Source organism: Chelonoidis abingdonii, chromosome 6, assembly GCF_003597395.2.
Source record: "Chelonoidis abingdonii isolate Lonesome George chromosome 6, CheloAbing_2.0, whole genome shotgun sequence".
NCBI classification, from domain to species: Eukaryota; Metazoa; Chordata; order Testudines; family Testudinidae; genus Chelonoidis; species Chelonoidis abingdonii.
Genome location: NC_133774.1, coordinates 103,890,845 through 103,902,855, shown reverse-complemented (window position 1 = coordinate 103,902,855; position 12,011 = coordinate 103,890,845). Strand labels below are relative to the sequence as shown.

The following is a 12,011-nucleotide window of genomic DNA, read 5'->3' as shown; positions in this document are numbered from 1 at the left end:
TGATTAAATGAAAGTTGGTTTGAGATCTTAGGGCTTGATCCAAAGCCCAGTGACGTCAATGGATTTCAAATCAGTTCCTCTATAATGGAGCCCATTGAGTTGTGCATGGTTTAGCAAGCCATGGAACATGGGCTGTTCCAAACTTAACTCTCACTGAGGTGTGGAGGAACCCAAACTTCATAGGAGATTAGAAAATGCACAAAACAGGAAGTACTATACTCAGAGATACAGCTGAGCTCTTAGCATGGCATCGATCTCTAAAACCATTGCAATAGTAAAACTAACTATAGAAATTTTCAGTTAAGAAAGTTTGTTGTGAAACCAGACAATTGGTGGGAAGTGTCTTTTACAAAACACATTGTTCTTTTTCAAGAGTCTATAGTAGTATGCCGTGCAATTTAGAACTTTTCTTCAGCTGCCTACTCTCCTTTGACCAAACTGAAATCTTCCCGCAATACTGAGGTGTGCAAATCCACAAAGGGGAAAAAAAAAATTAGAAAAATAATACCATCATAGAAGTTACTTATGTTTAATGCTTAAAAGTCTGAATGCACAAACAATAATCTACCATTATAGATTATGGTGGTCAATACAATGCATTAGAACTATGTACAATGACACAGTTTAGTATCAAAATCTTTCTACACTGTAGAGTATTACGAAACTGTTAATGACATCAAACACTAAGCACTTAAGACACTATTTTTTGCTACCACATTTGGAACTTCAATGAACAGTCCATTTCAACTTGCAGCATCAATCCATTTCTAGTATGAAATTAAGTAATTTTCTACTTATACAATAAGATTTATCTACACCGTTCTTTTGATTTTGATCCATAGCAGCAAAGGCACTGTACATCAGCAGATCCACAGACTTAAAGATTTTTTTTTTTTTCAAAAGCATTCAAAAAAAAAAAAAGGTCACAGATCATAGTTTAACAGCAACAACATAAAAAGATAACATAATGTCTCCGGCACAATGGCACAGCCTGTGTTCATTTCAGGGACATCCAACTAAGACTTGGATAGAACGGGTGGCAAATACAGCAAGTCCTTCTCCCAAGAAAGAATCCATTCTTTTCTGAACTTCAGAATGAGTGCTCTTGTAAATCCTACCTCTGAGATCCTTGCTTTTGTAGTCTGTACATTGGTAGGAATCCATTCTCATTTCAGTGCAGTTTCCAATGAATATAGCAAATATTTTCTGTAATCTCTTGTAACTGCAAAATTGCTGAAAGATGCACATCTCCCTTCTCAAAGAAATGTAGCAAAAATATCCAGAAGAGATAAAGTTGGCTCTTTGAGGCAAGTTACTGTATTTCTCTCTGCAATACAACAAAGAGATGTTATATTAAAAAGCCTGGATCAACACAGAGGATTTTACCATCCCCGGAAGCATATGGAAAACAAATCTATTTACAAAACACTACATGACAGCAGATTCCTTTTAATGTATGTAACAATCTCATTTTTGGCTTTTTCCTTACAGTTTATTTAATTCAACTCTGAACTTAATTAGCAAAAAATCACAGGCATATATATTATATATATACACACACATATATATATACACACACACACACACACACACACACAACCAGTTTTAGTTCGTAATTACTATTCTAGATTTCCAAGCCAGTCTAAAATAGTTAAATTAGATCATCTTCCTCCCACAATAATTATTTATATTACAGTAGCACTTAGGAGGTATCAACCAAGAGCAAGATAAACAGTCAAAAATTTAATATAAGCTATCATTCTATTTAGTGCACTTGTCATTTTTGACTTCCCACCCCTCCTGCTTTCCACCCACCAGCAAAAAACACAAAATATACAACGCACCTTTCAAACCAAGGCAGGGGCAGACAGCTTTATTTAGTCAGTTCATTGTTAGAAAGCCTTCTTTAAACAAAATAAATACATTACAGCTATAATACATAATTAGAGAATCAGTTCAGTGTTAAGTATGCTTATCCTCTCTTCTTCCAAGCAGATATCTTAAGTTTGGTATCACAAAGTTCTTAATGAGCATTCACAATTCAATAGCAAGTTAGATGAGGAAAAAATGAACTCCACAACTGTGATGAGCATTGTAAGTCCTCAGTTTGGAAAGGACAAAAAGGAATATACAGCAAAGTGCTAGGAGGAGGAGTCCTGTTTGCATTCAGCTTTGTCTCTAATAAATAACTTCGTAGACCGTAGCCTTCTTGTCCCCAGAGCCAGTGACAATGTATTTGTCATCCACAGAGATATCACAGCTAAGCACAGATGAGGACTCTTTGGACTATGAGAAACAAAAGAAAAATACATAAGCATAAAGAAATTAACTATTTTTCTGTTTTAATAAAATCAGGTGAACACAAATGGCACTAGACTAGAAGATTAAATCAGAAGAGAGTTTACTAAGGGGGAGTGCATGGAAGAGCTTATCTAAATACCAAAATATATTGACTCATAGCAGAGCTGAAGGGCTGGCAGATGCAATTGCAAAAATAATTCCCCAAAACTTCCCTCACCTAAAGTATTTAAGACAATACACAGAGCCACATAAAAAGGACAGGGAATGTTTTATTCAATATTACAGAACTGAAGACAACCTATAAAACAAACGAATCCCTCCAATCCTGTGCCCACTTCTCACACTTTACTCACAAACAGTGAGTATTTATTAAATGTTTATATAACTCAATTAGTTTTTGCCTGCTTAAAAACACGCCAAAAGCCATTTAAAAAAATACATTCCCCTTTTGGAGAAGTCCTATAGAGTTTAATTGGGATAAAAACCAACAGGGTTCTAGAAAAATTTAAGAGGTTTCTATACATTTTTAATGTGACTTCTATAGGATATAATAGAGAATGAGAATCATTATTGTTTTTGGTACCCTCTTCTTAGCACTTTCGAAATGGAAAAGAAGGACCATCCCTGCACCAAGGAACTTACAATCTCAGGAATAATAAAACAAACAGGTGAGAAGACACCAGAGTGACTGGCACAGTGAAAGCATTTCAGTGGAACAGAATGCAATAGACAAATAGACAGTACAATGGGTACAACATAAAATTGAGAGCAAGAGAGAGAATTAATTTATATCTACCTAGATATAGTATATGATACACATATTTATATTTAAATATCTGGAGCCCAACGAAGAAGCATCCAGGATATTGGCAGAAGTTGCTGGAGGCTGGGTGGCACTACTCCTCAGTGATATTCTATTGGATGGGAGTTTGGAGACGGGATTAGAGTAGGAAAGGTTTTCCTAATCAAGTGCAGGTTTCTTTATAGTCTGGCTAATCTACAAGAGTTTGAACAGGGTTTGCTTTTCTGAAGGAGGCATCATTAAGTTCCATTAGAAAGAGACAGTTAACATTTATGGGATGTTTAAAGGGAAAAAAAAGATACATATAGAAAGGTTATCATTTCCTATTACATTCCACAAGAATCTTCCATAAGTGTCAGCTCTTAAGTTCAAGAGTTTTTCTGCTTAATGTAATGACTTTTAAATCTCAATACACATTATGACATCTTAATTGTGCTTATCTAGACCAAACCTGTTAAGCTATTTCATGAAACAAAGGGGAATATTTTTTTAAAATGGCATGTCACAGATATAAGTTAGGGAAAAAAGTGCTGATGAGGCTTTATTCCTCTTGTCAGTGAACTGAAAAAGATACACGTATTGAGTCTGGTTTTCACTATTTTCAGCAGGATTTTGGATAGTCAATGAATGCTAAAATTAACCACGTGGCACCTGTGCTATACTCCACTGCCCACAGCAAAATATACTAAAGGAGAGGAAATAGGCATAAGAAACTCGAGACAAAGAGGATTCAAAATGAGCATTAAAGCCCAACTTCAAGATAAGGGTCCACTTTATTGTAATGTGGAAATTATTAAAATATTATTGAGGACAAAATCTTGTACACCTCATTATAACAGACAAAAAGTCTTAAAAGAAACATAATTAGCCAAGAACACCCATTTAAAAATTCCTTAAGTTAATGATGGACCTTGAAAAGTGCACCTCTATTGTACTGTAACGTGGAAGACAGCTTTTAGGAGGAGATTATTACCTGGAATATGCTGGCTCCATAAGGTGTTCTCCAGGCATTAAGAAGATTATCTTTTCCAGTGCTTACAAACCATTTGCCTGAAATCAGATTTAAATTTTTTTTTTTATAATTATGTTACATTTTCAATGAACGCATGCACAAAACCCCTAGTTTATGCAGAAAAATGATCAATTCACATTAATGAAAAAATTGTCCAGATAACAGTCAAAGTTACCTTAATCTAGCCACATATATTTCACTACAAGTCATTTGTATTAAAAATAAATCATATAGAAAAAAGTTTAATTTTAATATTGCATTGAACATCTGGTTTTACATTTCCTTGTTTTTATTCAAAAGATTTGTTAGGAGAGAAAATACTGGCATAGATGTTGTAGCTTACCACAGTGAGCAAATTTGAGTGACAACACACAGCTCTCGTGAAGATGCAGTTGATACTTGTCTGGTTTAGTAACATGCAACACCTCAACATTACTGTTCTCCATTCCTACTGCCAACCATTCACCAGTTGGACAATAACCCAGTGAGAAGATCTAGAATTAACACAGCACATGCTTCAGTCAACAAAGGAGGAGCTTGAAATAGTCAGAGCTAATTCCTGCTACATTGTTATCACTGTTCACAAAATGTGAGCTACATTTTGGGCTGCTACACAAGTTTTAAAAGATGCTAATCATTTACTAGAGTAATCAAGACAAATTAGTTCATGTAAATGCAACTCATTTTGAACTGTAATAGTAAAGCATTGAAACAAGCTATAAAAGTTACTGTCCTAGCCCATCCAACAGCATTAGAAATATTTTTGTAAAAATATCTTTTGAACTAAGATCTACAGAACTGAAAACTGGTTAGATAGGAATACTTTAATCTGGCAAATCCCATTTATAAATAGGGCTCTCTGCTGTTCTTGTGGGAAAAATGCTGACCGGTCAAACAGAGCCATAATCCAGAAAAAATATTTAGCTGCCATATTAAAAACAGTGCAAGAGACTAAGTGAAAAAATTCTAGGAGCTCTTCAAGTCTGCTTTTTAAAATATGTGCTCGTTTTATAAAGCCACCATGGATTTCTCTAACATGTCAAAGCTTCTGAGAGTGAACCTGTGATGTGAAATCATGCTGTTGTAGCTGTCTTCCTTCTCTGAGGTCCCAGGATCTGACGGTATTGTCCAAACCGCCCGTCCAGAGCTTGGTACCATCATTAGAAATGTCAATACAGCTGGCTCCATCTGTGTGGCCCTGGAATTGTCTGAAAATGTCAAAAGAAAACACATGCACACACTAAATGGTAGAATGGTTTTGAGCCATCTTCATTTTTCCATGCAGATCATGCTAGTTTTGGTTTATTTCCTTTAAATCACTCTAGTTATTAAAACGTAGCAAAAGCATATTTTAGTAGAATGACTTGAATTTATTCTGAATGTGTAGATAACCAAATGAACTGTGCGTGGAATGCATCAAATAATCAGCCTAGCCAGCACAGCACTTTTTTTTTTTTTTTTTTTTTTTTTTTAAAGTACCATATATACTTGTTCATAAGCTGAATTTTTTGGTAAAAAAGTGAAGCATCGAAGAGCAGGGGTTGACTTATCCATGGGTCTATACCAAAAATTGACGATTTTAAGCTCTATTGAATTGATTATCTAATCCATTGTCATTGTAGATCGGGGTTGGCAAACTTTGGCTCCCGGCCCATCGGGCTAAGCAGCTAGTGGGCTGGGACATTTTGTTTACCTGGAGTGTTTGCAGGCACGGAGCCACTCAGTTCCCAGTGGCTGCGGTTTGCCGTACCCAACCAATGGGAACCACAGGAAGTGGCAGCTGGCACATCCTTCATCCTGTGCTGCTTCCTGCAGCTCCCACTGGCTGGGAATGGCAAACCGGAGCCACTGGGAGCCAAGAGGCTCCATGCTTGTGGATGCTCCAGGTAAACAAAACATCCTGGCCCGCCAGCAGCTTACCCGGATGGGCCACAAGCCAAAGTTTGCTAACCTCTGAAATATAGGGTCGACTAATGAAAGGGTCAGAGTTTTTGCCATTTTTACCTAACCATCTGCGGGTTCGGGGGGGATGGGGGTCAGCTTATAAATGAATGGGCTAATGAACGAGTATATGCGGTATGTTTTAAGGTTCAGATTTGGGGATCTCTGCCTGAGACTGAAATCACATCAGGTACTGGGAATGTCACATCTTCCTGGGAGGAATTTAGCATATCATTCGAAATTTACTGGCTCTAAAAATCATCTGCAATCACTTACTTACACAGGCTTTAGTACACAACAGTCTCAGCGAGATCATCAGACCACCTGATAAAAGCTCATCTTTTGCATTTATTACTACAAATGCTATAATGCAGATCTGTATTACTGGGTGCCACTTAAGACGCTTTACACTGGGAATGAGAAATAACCAAACACGTGCATCTGAAAACCCCCAAACTTTGTGCTGTCCAAAACCAGATCTGAATGTGGTGATTCAGGCCCCTCCTTACTTAGAATACAAACACCAAGCACAGATCAAAGAGGTGTGGTTGTGTGCAATGTATTACGCAATATCAAACTACTCCATGTTTTATAAGAACCTAGGAGAATCTTAGCAATGTCAACATAAGCTGATTTTACTCTAAGCAGCCATCAGACCCCAATCTAGCAGCATTAGAACAGAACTGTAAAGTTTGCCATTATAAAACCCTCTAAACCTGTAAATAAGGATGTAGTTTTTAATCAAGATTTTATTATCCTGCCTCCTTAACAACAAAATACTGTAACAGTTATGCTGATAAATAAGAGCACATTGAAGAAAAATTAAGGGAGGACGTACATGCTATTGTTAATTTTCACAACCTGACAATCCAGTTCTGTTGACTTACCTGACTAATGTCTGGTTGTGCAGATCCCACACTGCAATGTTCCCATCGCTACAGCAGGAGAAGCAGACCTTGGAATCGGGGCTGATAGCCAGAGCATAGCAGGCTGGGGCAGATGATGTCAGCTCTGCTTTTATACGTGGGGTAGGAGCTGCCAGGTCCCAAATGGATAACGTGCTGGCTTCCCCACCGACAATCAGGGTGCGGCCGTCTGGAAGCAATCTGCAGGAACGGATGTAGTTATCTCTGTTCTGTGGAGACAGAAGCCATCACGAGATTACTCATGAGGAAAGGAAAACAGCATTAACATGAGAGCCGAAATCCATAAAAGTACTGTATTCCCTCCTGGTTTTAATGAGCCAGTTACACTTATGACAATGATAAAGTGTATTAATGCCAGAAAATTATACGACATCAGGGAAGTACTTAAACTTGATCTACAAAATTCAGTAGTGAGAGCTATTTAATCTTAATTAGCATCAAAATGCAAAGACCTGCACCCAACTCCAAACACTTCAATGTTACTGCATTTGACAGCTTTCATAAAAGGTTTCATTTTTATACTCTGCTCATTTCAGTACATTAACCCCTTGATGACTGGGTGAACCAAATTCTGACATACCTCTGCCTCCCCCTTTTTAATGAGCCCTGCTGCCACCACCAAGGAGGTATTAGGGTCACACGTTCTGCACAGTTTTGATGTAGCAGCAATTACAACATCTCATCAAGAACATTAAATGACAAGAGAAAAGTTGCCAATAATGGTGCATCCTGTTAGTACAAGCAAATAATTTGCTGTTCCCAGTAATAATTTAGGGAGATTTTTAAACTTTCAGAAGACACACATACATGGACCATATATTAGAATGAGTCTGCAAGTAATTTTTAGCACATGAAAGGATATAAGGCTTAAACACACACCCATAATATCAAAGTTTATAGACAGCATCTACAGCACTATTTTTGATCTTGCCTCTTACCCATATAGTTTTACGGGATTTTGGTTTGTTGGGGGAAAAAGCATGTGTATTATAACAAACATACCAGAAATGAACAACTTAGCGGTACACGTAATAATAAAAAGAACCTGAATGAAGCTCACCAATCAGCATGAGCTGAGGAGCTGGTTCTCAATGCTGATGACACTAATTGATCATCATAACCCATATCTTAACGCTATCATATGACTCTTGCAAAATCTGAATATTTTCTGAACTGCTTTCTTCTACTCTCTCCCCATTTGATCAAGCTTCATTTTTATTCCTAGATGTTCACTTACAAGGCAGTCTAGCTGAGAGACAGGGCTCTTGTTCCCTGGGTGGCTGATGTCCCAGACTTTGACACATCCCTTTCCACCAGTATACACGTGTCTTGTGGGGTTGCTGATGGTAACTGCACACACTACTTCCCCATGAGTCAGAGTGTTGATCTGACGAGCATGACGAGGGATTCCTGGTCCAATGAGGGCATCAGGAGGGAAAGGTACAGGTTGCATCTGACCATCTGCACTTACATGAAAAGAATAGGCTCTGAGAAAAGGAGAAGAGGAAAGTGATTTAACGAGTTACCTCTCGCATCTATTTAAGAAAAAGAACAAGATACATAGGCCAATATTTTCAAACTTGACTGTATATATTTTGGCATCTAACATCATAGTAAGATACCTAATGCAATGGTCAGATTTTCAGGGGTACTGCACACCCTCAACTTCCATTTACATGAAACAGTAGCCAGAGGAACTCAGTACTTCTGAAGACCTGAAGTTATTAGCTATCTAAATATGGATTTAGTCACCTATCATTAGGCATCCAGTTTTGAAAATGTTGGTTTTAGTCATCTCCACAAGGAAAGTTATCCAGACACAGACCAAATAGTTTTTCAGGACTCAAGCCATGTGGTTCTGATTTCTGGAGTGAGTAGAGATATGTTTCCAACTTTAAGTTTGGAAGTGACTGGATCTGAGATTTGGTATGCGATTTGATATACATACATAGCAGAAGTAGGGAAGCCCAAGAGGATGGATAGGTCACTATTCCTTTAGAGGCTTTCATTTATGAATATGAACCCTCAAGATAGTATGGGATTACTTCATTGCCTGGCTTTCACTGAACTGAACGATGGGGTGCACATATCTTAAAAGCTTTTATTATATTTTACAGCACTCTATCAATAGAAGGATTGAAACCAATGACATCAAGGAGTTAAAGGTTTTTAGGCACAATTCCTGAAATGGCAGTACAGCAAAAACGTGCAAGTAATTTGTTGTTGTTGCACTGATATGACAAGCACAAATCCCAATTCCTTTTGCTGGAATCAGGACTCTCACTGAGAAAGAACGTGTTGTGTGACTGCCAGTTATGCCACCTGTGAATAAGCTATCAACAACTTCATCTCCAGATGTTTTCTATGGAGATCACTTGGCTTGTGAAACTGTTTTGTTTTAAGACGTGACATATTAAAGAGTATATATTACTGAACACAAACTTTATTAGACGACTCCTCTGTACACATAAATGTATGGTTAATAGAGGGTTAATTTCCAAAGACTATCTAATTCATGGTAGTACTGATGAAAAAAAAAACACAGCTGTAATAGCACAAATATGAAAATAGCTCACAGAAATATCATTTGAAGGAGACTTGCTTTAGTTATTGCACTGAAATTGTTAGTTTAAAAAAGCAGCCTTTAAAATCCAATCATTTTATTTAAGTTACACAATGTGCTAATATTACAGTGGCTTTTTCAGCAGTATAAAAATTCAACCATATGTACATGATGTCCAGTTTTCCCTTTTTTATACTCATAACCATAGACTTTTCACTATTTCTGCATCCTATTTTCTCCCTTTTCTTGTTTCGGCAGGCCTGAGTGACAAATTGACACTTTACTTTATGACACTAAACACATTCAAGAAAAGCTCAGGTAGATTTTTTTGGTTATTGCAGTTAAAAGATACAAACTTCCTAATTTAAGTAGATTTGGTTTCCATTAGCAGATTTCTATAGGCGCTATTCTGAACAAGGGTGGGAAAACTACAGCCCGCAAGCTTTGGGTCCAGCCCACGGGATTGCCCCCTGTGCCAACCCTGGAGCCTGCATAGAGCCGCAATGAAGTTATCCTGGCTATGTAGGTACAGGTACATCAACACATATCTTAAGTTGTCTTCTGCCAGCTGCTAACAAGTAACATTGGAGGAGAGAGATACAACATACATAGTATGTACAACTTTTATATATTTAAAATCAAGTTACATCAACTATACCCAAATATCCCTCAACCTCTTCATTTTTAGCTAGTCTATTTTTTTTTTTTTTAAGCGTCACAAAGGAAGTGGAACTTGAGGCCCTTCAAATAAAACCTAGATCAATATGATTTGCATCACTACTTTTCCCCCCCTCACTCTAACTCAAGAGGGATGTGAGTGGGGAGTTTGTGAGCCCGGAAAAAGAATTACACAGCAAGCAAAGCCTCTTAGAGTAGGTCACCTTTTCTGGTGAGTTCCATCAAGGATGAATTTGAACATTATGAAACCATAATTCTTTTCAGTATTTTCAATCATACAAAACATTTCAGCGTTCCTTTCTCTGCACACTGCTGTTTATAGCATCTAATAAGTTGGCAAGTGATTGCAAGGCTTTCATGCCCAATGGAATTATTTTTAAGCTGAGAAACACAGTACAGCAGAGACGTATACCAGAGATCCCTTTACAGTTTGTATTTCTATACAGAGATGGGGCCCCTACTTCAGATCTAGCAAAGGAGCCCCCTCTCCCCACCACAGCTGCTCTATGCCATCTGATACCTTCTGGCTGGTAGCAGATTTTAAAAGAAATCTCCAAACAAGCTTTTACAATAAAAAACAAGGATTAAACCATGCTCTCTACCCCCTCAATCCTAAACTTACTTCTATTCAGGCAATAGTACTCAGTAGCCCAGGGCAAATCTAGCCAGCAAGGGAACACTACTTCAGTAAAATGATTAACTTCATAAGTTGAGTGTTTAAAACTCACGGTTTTCCTCCTGGGATGCCTGTCAGATTGGAAGGGATGCCTGGGACTCGCATGTGATGATGTGGATCAAAACCAACCTGCAGTTTTCCCCAAGCAGAACAAAAAGATGTATTAAGAGAACACGAGTTTCGTTTACCTCTTCCCCAACATATTCCCCAAATTAGGAATAGGCTGAACTAGATTTAACCCTGCACGTCTTTAATCCAACAGGGCTTGCCCCCCACCCCTCCAACTCCAAACATATTCGCATCCCCTAGGGCAAACAAACACCTACCACTGGAGACCTCCCGTAAGCTGCTGCCGCTGCTGCTGCTGCAGCTGCTGCACTCATTTGAGGGGAAATATTATGCAGCCCAGCATACGCAGCTCCTGGACTGGTCAGCTCCCCATTCATTCCAGCATGTGGTACAATTCCAAAGGGAGCAGGATAGGGACATGGTACTGCCATCGGGGTCCTTAGACCGGAAGCTGTTGAGGGAATAGTGCTCAATTTAAACAGGTATAAGTGATGCTCAGCACTTCAAGGAAGAAAACAACAAACAGAAGAGAAAGAATGCAGTGTCGTAAAGGACCGAAAAGTTAGATGCTTTTCCAGAGGCCAATTGTTACTAACCTAAAGGGTCGACTCCCGGTGGTTTGCCAGGCACGGTCCTTAATCCAGGAGTAGAATTGCTGCCTGGAGTTGGAGCATCAGTCCGTGGAGTTGGGGTATTTGATTTAGACACAGGAGTGGTAGATTTCTCATTCTAATATCAAGAGAGGCAATGAAAGACAGTTATTTTACTTTCTGGCTTCATATACAAGATATTGTAGATGACAAAATGTGGTTTGATTAGTGAAACCTAGTTTTCAATTTTTAATACTCAGCACTGGCAATGGAAAGAAGCATGCAGAGTGGCTTAAAAGGGAAGGGAGATCATAGGAATTAACACTAGGATTCACAGCTTTTCTCCTTTAGATCACTGATGTGATTCAGGATGAGGTCAATGACTGAAAATCATTACCATCTGACAATCACATTAGCAGCATATGTGAAACCTGTCGGTGGTCTCAATCTGCT

The 12,011-nt window shown here is 38.2% G+C and overlaps 1 protein-coding gene across 8 annotated transcripts in view; it reads right to left on the bottom strand.

Moving 5' to 3' along the window:
* Window positions 1-513: 513 nt before the first annotated feature.
* The window catches only part of LOC116834810 (transducin-like enhancer protein 4), a 117,603-nt gene continuing 106,105 nt past the window's right edge, over window positions 514-12,011 (bottom strand). For all 8 annotated transcript variants that reach the window (XM_032797122.2, XM_032797125.2, XM_032797126.2 and 5 more), the window contains 10 exons: window positions 11,565-11,697; window positions 11,226-11,419; window positions 10,952-11,028; window positions 8,220-8,469; window positions 6,944-7,191; window positions 5,176-5,323; window positions 4,459-4,609; window positions 4,077-4,153; window positions 1,845-2,286; window positions 514-1,327 (listed from right to left, as the gene is read on the bottom strand). In XM_032797122.2, coding sequence (XP_032653013.1) covers window positions 2,179-2,286; window positions 4,077-4,153; window positions 4,459-4,609; window positions 5,176-5,323; window positions 6,944-7,191; window positions 8,220-8,469; window positions 10,952-11,028; window positions 11,226-11,419; window positions 11,565-11,697 — 1,386 coding nt within the window. In that variant the 3' untranslated portion in view covers window positions 514-1,327; window positions 1,845-2,178. The remainder of the gene's footprint in view (window positions 1,328-1,844; window positions 2,287-4,076; window positions 4,154-4,458; window positions 4,610-5,175; window positions 5,324-6,943; window positions 7,192-8,219; window positions 8,470-10,951; window positions 11,029-11,225; window positions 11,420-11,564; window positions 11,698-12,011) is intronic.